General features: G+C 68.1%; 1 protein-coding gene across 1 annotated transcript in view; it reads right to left on the reverse strand.

The window, feature by feature from the left end:
- The window catches only part of GPC1 (glypican 1), a 27346-nt gene continuing 13968 nt past the window's right edge, over window positions 1-13378 (reverse strand). Inside the window, exons 2-9 of the mRNA XM_035006738.1 lie at window positions 6925-7083; window positions 4944-5335; window positions 4004-4169; window positions 3192-3322; window positions 2986-3105; window positions 2758-2891; window positions 2247-2422; window positions 1-1911 (exon numbers count right to left, since the gene is read on the reverse strand). Coding sequence (XP_034862629.1) covers window positions 1679-1911; window positions 2247-2422; window positions 2758-2891; window positions 2986-3105; window positions 3192-3322; window positions 4004-4169; window positions 4944-5335; window positions 6925-7083 — 1511 coding nt within the window. The 3' untranslated portion in view covers window positions 1-1678. The remainder of the gene's footprint in view (window positions 1912-2246; window positions 2423-2757; window positions 2892-2985; window positions 3106-3191; window positions 3323-4003; window positions 4170-4943; window positions 5336-6924; window positions 7084-13378) is intronic.

Genomic DNA, 13378 nt, shown 5'->3' on the forward strand with positions numbered 1-13378 from the left:
CAAGCTCTCCAACCTTTTATTCGTACAAGGACTCAAGAGCATAGGACACCAGCTGACACCGCCTGGCCGGGGCCGCCCCCTCCAGAGACCTACAGTGCAGGGCCCCGTGGGGACGGCGGGCAACCACTGCCCCAGAGCCCCTGAGAATCCAGCTGGCCCTCACCTACAGGGAAGGAGGCCCTGGGCCCAGCCCCCCAGTCTGGCACAAGCAGGGTTACTACAGGGTGGGGGTGCCCGTGGGACTGCGCTGCCTGGTGGGACACAGGCTGGGGGCCCTGACCAGCGTGAGAGGCGAGGCAAAGCAGTGCTAAGTGCCCTTGTCGGGCCCCGGTGCTGGTTAGGACTGCTGTCCCTGGCCACAGCAGCTCAGCATCCCATGGACCCTCGAGGGTCCCCTTGCCGGAGCCCCTGGCGGGGTCCAGCCCCCTCCCCAGGGCCCACAGCAGCTAGGGCCCAGGAGGGAGGGAGGGAGGGTCCCGGGCCTGGACAGCCTGAGTGAGCAGGGGTGCCCCCAGGTCCCGGAAGCCCCAGCCCTTCCAAGCTCTGGGAGGAGGAGCCGAAAAGCAGCTCTGTGTGAAGAGATGGAAAGCGTCTATGAATGTATGTATGTTTGGAAAAGCCCTTAACTGTCAAAGCCCCCCAGGCCCCCAGGCGCTGGCGGGGTCAGGAGGGACTCGGGTGGCCCTCTGGCTTTCGGGGCCAGGCCTCCTGGACGAGCTGAGGTTTCACCAGCCACCCGCATCCTGTGGCCAGGTGTGGCCTCCAGCCCCATGTGCGTCACCCCAAGTGGGGGGCCCTGGGCCTGGTGGGGATGAGAGGCAGGGGCATGGGTGCGCAGCCCCTCTGCACAGCCACAGGGCCCTGTGCAGGCGCGGGGCCCACGTTCAAAGGGGGTGCCCACGTCTGTGGAGGGCCCAGCCAGCTCTCCTGGGATCACCAGGATCAGCACCCCCAGCCCCACACGAGGGTCAGCCAAGAGCAGTGCCCAGAGGTGGTGAGGCTGTGCCCACGGCGGCCCATCTGTGCACCCCGGACCCTTGCAGCTGGTCCTTGGAGTGAATGAGGTCCAGACACACTGGTCAGCAAGGGTGCCTTCCCAGTTAGAGCTCACCCTGATGCTGAGGGCCTCTGGTGGGCCACAGCATCATGGGGGCCTGGCTGAGTCTGAAGGGTTCATGCATAATCTCAATAGGCCCTGCTAGACCCTGGATGGCAGAAAACCCAATGCCCTCCCGGGGATCCTTAGGCGCCCAGGGGTGGGCCTTGGTTTCTGACACCTGGAGCCCAGAAGTTCTCCGTGGGAGGAGGCAGGAGAGGAAAGCACAGACTCGCGCTCTCCAGCGGGACACTGCTCAGGGAGCTGGGGGGAGAGGCGCAGGCAGGCAGGCGGGAGGTGGCCACCGGCATCCCCCAGGTCCCTGAAATACATGGCTTTTGGGGACACTGTTCCTGGCTGACCTGAGGGCCTCATACAAAATTAAAAGCCAGGGTAGCCGGCGGAGTGAGGCCAGGAGGGCCCGCGCCCCTCGCCCTACCCCAGTGCAGTTACAGCGCTGGGGTCCCTCACCGTCCCTCCCTGTGCTGCCCTGGGGCCTCCAGGCCGAGGAGAATTAAATATCGTCTCTTTTGTGTTTCGGCAAAGTCAGTTCCTGGCCTCGGCCCCTGGGGCCTGGGGCAGTTACCGCCACGTGGGCCTGGGGGCTGAGAGGACCAGGGGGAGGAGAAGCAGCAGCAGGGACGCGCGGGGCTGGGGACAGCTCGCCGCCGAGGTCTTCTGGCCCTCCCGCTCCGACAGGCCGGGGAGGGCGTGGGTCAGGGTCGTCCGTGAGCCGGGGCTCTTCTTGCTGACCCTCCGGTCACAGAGGTCGTCCGGACAGCTGTCACCACTGCCCGAGCCACTGCTGTCATCACCTGGGGGGAGGACAGGAGGCTCCAGCAGGCCCGCCTGGCTGTGGACCCCGAGCGCCGGGGACCCTGCCCCTCCCCCGGCCACGGGGGCCTCCACGGGAGGCACAGCTCCCGACCCGCCCGGGCCTGCCAACGCTTGATGGGCATCCTGGCCAGGCTCGGCCGTGCTTGGGGACGCGGCTGTGTGGGGGTGGGGGGTGGGGGGGAGCTGTTTGGTGTCCATGCCCGGGCAGCAGCAGCAGCCAGAGCCACGTGTGGGCCCAGGGGCTGGGAGGGCCCCTCCCCTGCGCCCCCCCCCCCCCCCCCCACGGCTCCCGTCCCTGGGGCCCCGCCCGCACTGGCGTCCTGGAAGTCCACATCATTGCCGCTGTAGGCGCCACGGAGCCGGTTGGTCATGACCTTCAGCTGCATGATCTGTTGGCGGACGGTCATGTCGGGCTTGGTGATGTCCACCTCCACCTCGGGGTTGTTGATCTGATTGGCCAGGCCATCGCCCATCACCTCTGGGAGGTATCTGGGGGCCGAGGACAGGCCTTGGGTCACTGCCTGCCCCCTGCCAAGGGCTGCTTCCCTGGCATGCCCTCCCATCCCCTCTCCTCCTGTCCAGGTGCTGGCAAGCCTGAGACCCCCCGCGGCCGTTGGAGTGTGGATGTGCATCACATCCAGAAGTGGAGTGTGGATGTACCGAGCAGGGTGCATGCCGCAGAGAGCTGGCCCAGACCTCTGTCCGGGCTTCCCTCATCGTCCTGTGGGCCTGGCGTCGGGCACGGCCCTGTGCACACAGCACTTGGAGACACAGGCCAGACAAGGGACCCGGGTGAGGCCTGAGGTCAGCCGGGCAGCACCCACCTGCCTTTGGCCATGCCGTTCCAGCAGCGGTCATCACTGGCACTGCTCATGGCCACCTTCTCGCTGCACAGCATGCTGGGGAGGCTGATCCAGAAGTCCTGGGCATCTCGGAGCTGCACCTTGGCCTCCGTGACCTGCGAGGCAGTGGTCAGGTCATGGGGTGGCCTGCTTGGCCTGCCCTCCCCTCCCCCGCCCAGCCAGGGCCCTGGCCGGCCGAAGGCCGCTCACCAGCTTCTCCAGTGTGCCCGTGGGAGACTTCTCCTGTAACACCAACTTGCCCTGCTGCCACTTCTCTTCGGGCCCGGAGCCCTGGGGGTTCACCTTGGGGTTCCCACAGCCCTGGATGACCTGGGGGAAGACCACAGGGGTCCCAGAGGGGCACGAGGCCATCTCTGGGATGCCCCTCCAGGCCCGCTGCACCCGCTCGCCCGCACCTTGGCTGTGAGTATGTCCTTGTTGTCCTGGAGGGCATTGATGGCTTCTGCCAGCCACAAATGCACGTTGCCGATGACGCTTTCTGCTCCCGAAGGGCCCCAGAACTTGTCGGTGATGAGCACCATGGAGTCTGGCCAAGTGTGAACATACGCACATGGGGCGTTTTGTAAACACGCACACTAGCCACCTTACATCAACATGCTAGCTCACGCACGCGCACGCACACCGGCCCACCAGGTGTCCGCTCGCGGACACGTCAGCTCTTATGGGTGCTCGCACGAACTGAACTGGCCTACCACGTGCATGCCAGCTGACACGTGTTGGCTCGGGTCACGTCCTAACACACGCGTGAGCACACGTCAGCATGTATGTGTGTTGGCCCGCTGTGTCAGCGCATGTTAGGATGTAGAGAGGTTGGCATCGGGCGCTGACGTGCCTCACGTCAGCGATGTCTGCTCACACGTGCGATGTGCATGCGCGTCGGTCCACCCTGCGCAGCACATGTACATGCCGGCCGGCCCGCCGCAAGTCAGCAGTGCGTGTGCGCTGGCTCACGGCGGCCCAGCCCAGGTCACAGGCGGGTTGCATGTATGTGCTTGCTCGTGGGGGTGGGGGGGACGAGGAGCCATGACCCCAGAGGGCTGCGTACCAGGCAGCAGTCTGAGTCACACCCTGCTCAAAATGGCCTGTCCCTTGACCCGGGGACCCTCCCCCTCCCAGGGCCACGGCCAGGTGCTCCAGAGGACAGCCTGGCTTTGTCCCCGCTCCTGCAGGCCCTGGGCTGCTCTGGCACGTGGCAGTGACTGCTCACCCAGAAGGTTCCTCCACTCGGCGTCGAGGTCGGCCTGGTTGGCCAGGCAACCCTTGAGCACGTTGCGGCAGTAGTCAGGGCAGGGCCGGGCGCCAGGGACCCCCAGGCAGTGTGCACAGTACGCCAGCTTCATGACGGCCCTCGTGCACTCCGGGCCCAGGGGCACCTGGGGAGGCAAGGCAGCCTGAGCCCCGCCTTGCCGCGGGGTGTGCCCAGTCCCCCAAGGAGCCCCAGGCTGGAGGGCTCTGGACAGAAGTCAGGGGGCTGCAGATCTGCCCCCTGGCCCTAGTCCTTCTTGGGGACCCTGTCTCATCTCAGGGGGTCAAGCAGGCTCCCAGGGTGGGGCCGCTCATGCTCCTCACTGCCGCCGTCCCGGCACGCGACTCCCTGGAACAGTGCTGTCACTGGGCCTCACGGGGAAGCGTGAGTGTGCCTGCCCTCCGTGCAGATGACGGGACCGGGGCTGGGCTGGGAGGAGGACTTGCTAAGGACCCCAGCTGGAGGGGGAGGTGGCTCACAGCCGGGGCTGTGTGGGTCTGACTCGGGCTGCCCCTTGGGGGAGGCACCCTGCTGGCCCTGAAGGCCTCAGGCCCCAGCCTGCTCTGGTCTCTGAGCGATGTTACCCCCTTGGCTCCCGTCCACCTGACCCCTGCAAGTTGGCTCAGCATCCAGCCCCACGCCCTTCTGCCTTCCCGTCCTGCTTGGGACCCAGCCCGACGGAGGATGGGACTGGACAGCTGCCCACACCAGAGCCGTCCTGGGACATGCTGTGTGCACGCGGACGCGGACGCGGGGGTGGGCAGCAGCCCAGGGTCAGGGAGATGGCCAGACGCCCTAGGGCCCAGGGGGCTGGGCTGGGAGGCAGGGCAAGGGGGGCACGGGGAGACCGGGGCGGGGGGTAGGGGCGGCGGCTGCCGAGAGCCCGGGCCGCTGTGCGCACCTGGGCCACCTTCCGGACCACGTCGCCAGCCACGCCCAGGCCCTGCACGAAGGCGCGCGCGGCCACGAAGGCGCGCGTGGCGCGCGTGCGCAGCTCGCGCGGGGCCTCCCCGAAGGGCCGCAGCGCGTCGGCCTGCTTGCCCAGGCAGTCCAGGTAGTCGTCCGGGAGCAGCAGCTGCGGGCGCAGCTGCCGGAAGAGGCGCTCCAGCAGGCGGGCCCAGAACTCGGCCAGCGTCTCCTCCAGGTGCAGGTCGGCGCCGCGGTAGTAGAGACGCAGCTCCGCGTACAGGTCCCGGAAGGCCTTGGCGCTCTGCGCGTACAGCTCGCCCAAGGCGCTGGGGAAGGCGTCCTGCAGCGCCCGCTCCGACTCGTTCAGCAGGTGCTGGAAGTGGTCTGGGCCGGGGGGCGGGGGCGTGAGGCCTCCCGCGCCTCCTGTGCTCCTGCCTACCCCCCATGCTGTGGCAGCAGAGCAGGACTGGGGGGCTCTGCCCAGGACCCCTGATGCTCTGGGAGAATCAGAGCCCAGGCTGCAGAGGCTGGAAGGGCCCTGGGTGCCCCCTGGACTCTCAAGACCTCACCCCCACCCCCCCATGGCCTGGGGTGCAGAAGCCTGGGTGGGGGTCCCCTCCTGGGTCTCAGGGCCTCCAACTGGGACTCCAGTTGACACTTCTGGGCTGGGGACAGACGCAGGGTGCTTCGGTGACCTACTGGGATCACCTGGAAGGTGGGCAGGAGGATCCTCTGAGCCAGGGGGTGGGATCCACCTCCTTCCTGCCCGTTCCTCCCTGCACTGCCCCCAAACGGTGTGTCTGGCCCTCCTTCTCCGTTTTTCTCTTAGATGCCCTCCCTCGGGTTCCAGAAGCCTCAGCTCTTATCAGGCCCCCCCGGAAGCTGGCCTGCCTGAGGGCCCGGGGAAGATCTCCTGTAGCCTTTGGGATGTGCCCAGGGACCCAGGCAGGCCTGTTGAAGTCCTCCAGGAGGGCAAGGCATGAGCATGTGCAACAGACCTGTGTGGTTTTGGGGACATGCCCCTGTACCCTATGTGCCCAGCACGGGGCCCCCAAACAGCACCCACCCCCCTCTGGCAGGGAGACTGCACAGTCTGTGACCACACAGGCCCTCCACTCAGACTCGTCCCCAAGAGCTATGGCCACCCTCCCTGCACAGGCCCCGGGGCCCTGGGCAGCCAGGGGTTTCCAGGCTCCCCTACATCTACCCCCCTCCCCCCGCCAGGCCTTGGGCTGTCAGGCTGGCTGGGGCAGGAGATCCTGATCAGGCTGTGGGATGGTGTGCAGGAGTCCAGGGGCTGAGATCATGGGCCTCAAGGCCTCTCAGAGCTGCCTGGTGGCTGCAGACGCACACTCTCCCTCTTCTCTCCGCTCAGGCTCTGCCAGGGCACCTTCCCCCTCCAGTTAGACTTCAGGTCACTTCCTGGGGGCCCCACCCCAGCACCCACACCATTCCCGAGGGGACCACTGTGGGCAGCATCATGCCGGCCAGCTCTATGCTGTCCAGGGCACTCGCTGTCTGCCCAGACCTGGTGTGAGACCCGGCGAGAGTCAGGGAGTGAGAGGCCCGACCGGCAGCTGCCCTGGAGATGGGAAGGCCACACCGGGGCCCCTGCTCCCACAGCAGGGCAGCTGCAGCCTCAGTCCCCTGCCCTGATCCTGGCCAGCATGCTCGCGTGCTGGCTCCGCACCACCGTGGCCAGGGCAAGGCCTGTCCCTGTCTGCCGGTGACAAGGAGGCACCCTCTGAGGGGCTGGCACGGATGGGCCCCATCTCCCCAAACGTGCACGTGCGTTGCTGCGCACGCCCCAGGGTGGACGAGGATGCCTGCAGACCGCTCCCGGGCTCGCGGCCCCTTGGCTTGGGCCCTGCACGCGGGCAGCCTTCTGCTCCCGCCTCGCCAGGAGAGGTGCCCCCGGGCCCAGCTCCCCCCGCGTCAGTGTCCTGCGGTCCCCGGCCCGGGGGCCTGCTCACCGTCAAAGCTCTGCAGCTGGGCGGCGAGTGCGGTCTGCAGGGTGCGGCCGCTGTCCAGGAGGGCGGTCTCCAGCTCGGCCCGGCTGCGGTTGGCCAGCTTCTCCTCCATCTCGCTCGTACAGCACGTGTAGCCCCGGGGGCAGATCCGCAGGTGCTCTCCTGTGGGGAGCGGCTGCCGTGAGGGAGAGGAGGCGCCCCGGAGGCGGGGAGGGGGCCCCGGGCAGACCCTGGGAGGGGGCACAGCGCCTGCGGGGGCCTGGGTAGGTCGTGCGGTCCCCAGTGCAGGACACAGCAGTAGGGCTGCCTCTGCAGGGGCAGACCTGGCCGGTGGGCATCAAGCAGGGCTGCAGAAGGCTGAGCCCCAGGGCAGGGATGTCCCATGTCATCCCCATCTAGCTCCTCCTGGCCCCTCAGGTGAGGAGGGCCATCCCAGGGGTCCTGGCGCAGCTCAGAACTGCCTCGGGCCCTGTGTGTGTGCAGAGGGGCGGCTGCCAGACCCCCGGCCCACCGGGGCAAGCTTCCAGGCCTGCAGGGTGCCCCCTGCCTGGGCCCAGGCTGAGGATGGGGAGGGAGGAGGGGATCCCCCACCCCCGGAGGGCATGGCAGGAAAACCAGGGCCTCCCCCCAACCCACACCAGGCCAGAGGTGCAAGCTCCCATGAGGACCGCAGGCCTGGGTGGGGCAACCGACCGGGGGTGCCTGGTGAGGAGGGGTCCTGCATGCGGGGGGTCTGGACACACCTGTGTCCCTGTCAGGGGCACGCCCCTTCCTCTGCACCCGAACGCCCTCCTCACCCCTTGTGTTCCCCAGCAACACACCACCCATGCTTCCGTCCTGGGGCCGGGGACAGGTGCTCGGTCGACACAGCCCTGCAGACACACCGCTGAGCCGTGCAGGGAGGGGTGTGGGCCAGAGAGCAGGCGCCTTTAAAAATGGGCCCCTGCCTGTGTTACAGCAACTGTGGTCTGAGGCGGGTGCTGTGACCCCATTTTGCAGACCAGGAAACTGCGCCTTGCAGAGACTCGGTTTCCTGTCCAGTCCACGCTACGCCAGGATGGGCCAAGCAGCTCAGTCAGGCTGCCTGCTTGCAGTGCCCCCACACCCAGTGCGCCCCCCACGGCCCTCCCCACCGGCGGTATTTCCTGCCTCTAAGCTGTGGAGGAGGCTGGGGTCTAAGCCGGACAGGGGGTGTGGGGAAGGGTCACCTGGGCACTGCTGCGGGGTAGGGTGGAGCAGCCTGGGCGGAGCTCCGGGGGTCCCGAGGCTGTCCTGAGGGCGGGGAAGGTCAGCAGCCCCAGCAGAAGGCCTGGAGGGCACAGGCAGCCTCCAGTAGAAGCTTGGGGGCGGGGGGGGGGGGCGATAAAGACGTAATTATCCCGCGGCTGAACTGGCCCTCAAGAGCCTGTGGGCACCACCAGGTCAGACTGGGCTGGAGCATCTTCATCTCCCGCGCTGACGCGCACAGCCCCGGGCTGGTGAGAAGCGGACAGAACAGAGAAGCCATGTGTGGGCGCCGTGCCATCCGTGTGACAGCGAACTGCTGGTGGCCCATGGGCCACTGCACGCTGGGGTGGGACTGGAAGAAGGCTGTCAGAGTGCCTGGAGGAGCCCACTCAGACACGGCGGACGAGGGGAGGTTTGGGGGGGCGCAGGGCGGGGGAAAGCCAGCCCCTTCTTCTTCCTCTTCCCACGTGGGCCCTGAGCAGTCCCACTCCCCAGGCCCCAGGTGCCCTCAGCTCTCAGACACCTGAGCCCTGCACGGCTGCTTGTCTGGGGGAACCACCACCCCTTCCGCCAGGGCCTGGAAGTGATGCTGGCATGTCCGTCTGAGGGGGGCTGTGGCCCCCACCTTGGGAAAGGGCCAACCTCGCAGTAGACAGATAGGCGCTCAAGACCACCTGGGCCCATCTCTGGGAGGGCATCAGATCTGTGGGGCTGTGACAGTTGGGGATCTGAGACCTGACCCCCTGGGTGAATCAGGACTTTCAGGGCCTTGTGGGAGCCAGCTGGGGGCAAGGGTTGGAGCCTGGCTCCCCAAGGCCTGATAGGGAGGAGGCACCTGCCAACATTCCTCTGCCCTTCTCGTGAGGGGTGGGGTGGGCAGGTGTCTCCAGGCAGAGAGTGGGCCCAAGAACACCTACCATCCTTCTCTCTCAGGGCCTTTACTGACTCTGGCGTGTGGCCCAGGACCCTTGCCAGCAGGAGGCAGGACGCCGGGCAGGATGAGGGTCCTCTCCATGGGGTCCCTGTGCACCCAACCAGGAGAAAGCTGAGCTCCCAGCCTCAACGGGGGCTGGGAGAGCATCCTCTGCATGCCAGGCTCCCCATGGTGCCAGGGGGTGGGGACATGAACTGGGGGCATGCCCTGGGACAGGGGCAGGTGCCAGCCTGGGGCTTCTGGGGGATACCCGGGGCTCTGCTGTGCTGGGCACTCAGGCCAGGCTGGCTGGGTGGGCAGCGGGTGGGCACACACAGGTCTTCAGGGGGGCACGGGCTGCCAAAGTGAGAGCTCTTGTAGGCCACAGGGACGGACAGCGGCCGTGACTGGCTGCCCTCCCTCCTGAACCCTCCGGTCCCCTGGAGCAACAGACCCCCTCCCCGAACCTGCCAGTTCATGCGGACAGCAGAGAGGCCGGGCGGCGGGGGAGCAACTCGGGGAGACACAGGGAGCCCCCCTCCCCGCCGCGGGCGGGCTCTGAGTGGGCCCCTGGGCACCGTCAGCACAGCCACCGCTCCCACCCGGCGGCCTCCCTGGAGCCTCGCCAGCCCTGCCTGGCCACCTCGTCCAGCCGCCCGGTGGCCTGCGCTGTTCCAGCCGCCCCAGCACAGCCCCCGTCCCTCCCTCCCTCCTCGGACACACGGGAGTGAAGACACGGAGCCAGAGCCCGGGCGCCGGCCTGAGGTCCCGGGCGGGCTGGGCCGAGGCGGCCCCCAAGCCAGCTGCAGGGCAGACGCAGTGCGCGGCGGGTGCGAGAGTGGTAGTCAGGACTTTGTGCTTCTTTCCTGCCCACCCTGGCCCAGCTCGGCCTGCGTCTGCACATCAGCCAGCTGGAGGGGGTTCGGCAGGGCACCCCCTGCACCCCCTGAAATGCAAGCCTGCGCCTCCTGGTCTCCTGGTCAGAGCCAACTCGTGCCCAGGTGGGGGGCTGCCAGGAGCGAAAGTGAGCTCCCTGCCCCTGGCAGTGTGCAAATCAGACTGAAGGATTTCTGTACATTGTCATTCCAGACTCCCAAACCCCCACCTCTCCTCTCAGCTCAGTACCCGCAGAGGAACGGAGACTTGCCTGGGGCGGGGGGGAATGCTCCCCCTCCCCGCCCTGGGAGGCATCAGCAGGTCCCCTCTTCCCACCGACCCCTCCCCCAGCAGGCCAGCGACCATCCCTCCTTTCTCCCTCGGGTGCTTTGCTGTTTTTGCAAAAGCTGGCCACATCCAGAACTCTCCCTTCCCTTAGCTTGTGGGGACACTTCCTCCCACGGGTGATCCTAGATTTTCTGAGGAAAGGGGAGGATAGTTCATTCCTCACCGCAGTCCCTGTGGCACGGCTCCTCCGGGCCCCGCCCCCAAATTCCCAGATGCTCTCTGATCCTGCTCCTCAGGTTAAAGTCCCTGCACCCACTTCCCTAACCCCATCAGCAAGCAACTGCTTCTCTTCCTGGGCGGCAGGCCGCATGTCCATCTTCTGCCCCCCAGATCCAGACCTCCTGGGGTCACCCCACATCCCCAGCTCCTCTTCACTAAGCCCCTCCCAGTCTGTGGCTCAAACGTCTTTAAGGCTCACACACTCCCGCCACCTGCTGAGCCGCTGCTCCCAGCTGTCCTGTCTCGGCAGCCTCCCAAGTACATGCTCACCCAGCAGCCAACCTCGCCGGCATGTCACCCCAGTGCTTTAGCCCAAGACACCCACCCCAACAGTGGTCACCACTTCCAATGCTGGACAGACCTCCTGTGGCCAGGCCCAGCCTGGCAGCCACCTGTCCCTGGTGGCGCTAGAGCCCTCCCAAGGAGACTGCAGAGGGAAGATGGCGCCATGCCAAGCCCCTCTCTCCAGAAGCTTCTACTGCTCACACAAGAGGATGCAGACTGTCTGCTCAACCTGTCTTTAAAGCCACATCCCAGAGGCTCCGCACCGACGCACCCAGCCACCCCTAGAAGGCTCCAATTCACTGCAGACGCCGGCACTGGCCTCCCCGCGCGGGGCGGAAACGCAGCTGCGTGGACAGCTCCAGGCACCAAAATACGCCAAGGGAGTGGCCCGGGTCTGCAAGAGCAGGAAGGGGGCTGCTTCCCCACCGCTCCTCTTTACTCAGTCCTGGACCCTCCGCTGGGCCTTGCTGGCAGGCTGGGGGTGGGCAGGTATAGAAGGCTTTCCCCCAAGCAACATTCTTCTCTGGACAACTGCCCCCTGCCCACTCCTGCTCCTGGACCCCATCCAGCTCCAGTGGCCACAGGATCCCCCTGGCATTGTCCACCAGTCTGCTGGGGGTGGGAGGCACTGAGCAAACAGAGGCAGGTTCCCTGGGCACTGTCCACACGGGAGCTCCAGACCTTCCTCTCTTAGCCCTCTGTCCGGAAGCGTTTGCCCCTGACTGGTCCCTGTCAGAGGGTCACACTTGATCATCCAGAAGGGTGGCCTCGGACCCACCTTGCAGAGGACATGTCAACCACCATCTCCTACCCTCCCTTACTAACACATCACCAGCACCCACACCCCTCCTACCACTGACCCAACCTGCCTCCCTACCCCCGACCACCCAAAGCCCCCTCCCCCACCGTTTCAGGCAAATGACAGCATCAGCAAGGAGCCCTCTGCCACTGCCCAGCAGAGTCTCCACCAGCACTGGGACCCAACGCCGAAGGGCGTCGCTGCGGACACCTCCTCCCTCGGTGGGCAGGAGGGGCAGGTCGCAGGCAGCGGAACAAAGGCTGGGCGCCAGGTGCCCTGGCCAGCAGCTGCGGGCCAGGGGGCTGGACGGAGCACCGCACGCCGTGGGGTGGGAGCGGGAGCGACAGCGCGGTCTGGAGATGTGCTGGTGCTCCTGGAGCGGCGGGGACCGGGCGCTGGTGCAGTGGGCGCGGTGGGCACCCAGGGGGTTGCGGGGGCTGCGGCAGGCAGGCGGGCAGGGAGGCCACGCGGCGGGGGGGCGGGGGGGCTGCTGCAGCTGGGGCGGGGGTGGGGCGGGGGAGGAGGGCAACGCGATTGGCGGGGAAGGGGCTTACCGCAGTGGGCGCGGCAGGCATGGGGAGGGGGTGGCAGCAGACGGGACTGGGGGGGGGGCTGCGGCAAGCAAAGGGGAGGGGGATGGGTTTGACGGAAGAGGAAGGGGGGCTTGCTGCAGGAAGGGGGCTGCGGCAGGCGCTGGGAAGCACAGGAAGGGATGGGGGTGGGGTGGGGTGTTAGGATGCTGCAGGGATGAGAGGGACCTGGGGAAGGGGAGGTGGGGAACTGTAGGGGAGAAGAGGTGGGGGGTGCTGGGGTGCGGCCAGGATGGGGTGGGCATGGGGACTGGGCGATGGGGCTCCCGATGGGAAGGGGTGGAGAAGCGGATGGGGACGTGGATGGGGGCCACGATGGGCTTGTGGTGGGGATGAGGGCAGGGGTAGGATGGACAGAAGATGGGGCCGAGGCAGTGGTGATGGGGGACAGGGGTGGGAATGAGGATGCTGAGGCGGAGGGAGTGAAGGTAGGGGTGACAAGCCTGGGGATGGGGGTGCGGGGGGGGGGCGGCCGGGGAGATGGCGATGGCTGGGGTCAGACGGCTGGCGGGAGCCCAGGTGGGGTCACCCAGTCCGGATCCCAGCCCCGCAGACGCCACCCGCGCTGTGGCCCGAGAGCCCTGCGCGGCGGTGGCGGCGGCTCCAGCGGCGGCGTCCCAGGCTGCGGTGGCGGGTGACGCTCCGGGCGGCGCGCGACTCCGGGTGCGGGCGCGTGGGGGGCCTGGGACCCGGCCGGGGGAAGGCGGAGGAGCAGGACCGGGCCGGAGGGCTCGGAGGCGGCGCGGGCGGACGGGAGCCGGGGAGGAGCTGCGGCCACCGCTGCCCGGCAGCCCCGGCAGCCCCGCCACCGCACTGGCGCGCACGGCGAGGGCGGCGGCTCCCGGCGCGGGGACGCGCCTCCTCCCGCAGCCCCCGCCCGCCGCGCTCGGCACCGCCCCGTCTCCCAGGAACCCGCGGGCCGCCTGCCCGCGCCCCCTGCGGCCCGCGCCCCCCGCACCCCCCCGGGTGCTGCTCCCCATCTCCGGGGCGGGAGGACGGGCTTGGTCCCTGCAGCGGAGCGGGCGCCCGCCTGGGGCTCGCTGCTCCGGACTCAGGGCCTATCCCAGGATGCTGGCGGGGGCCTGGGGGGCGGGGGGAAGGGTGTCAGGTTTCTCCCCGGGGTGGAGAATGGCAGCTGACCACCTGGGAGCCCCCTCTCCTCCTGACGACGACAGATTCCCCCCCCCCCCCCCCCCCCCC

The sequence above is a fragment of the Mirounga leonina genome, unplaced genomic scaffold (genome assembly GCF_011800145.1).
Source record: "Mirounga leonina isolate KUSES-001 unplaced genomic scaffold, KU_Mleo_1.0 Mir_151, whole genome shotgun sequence".
NCBI classification, from domain to species: domain Eukaryota; kingdom Metazoa; phylum Chordata; class Mammalia; order Carnivora; family Phocidae; genus Mirounga; species Mirounga leonina.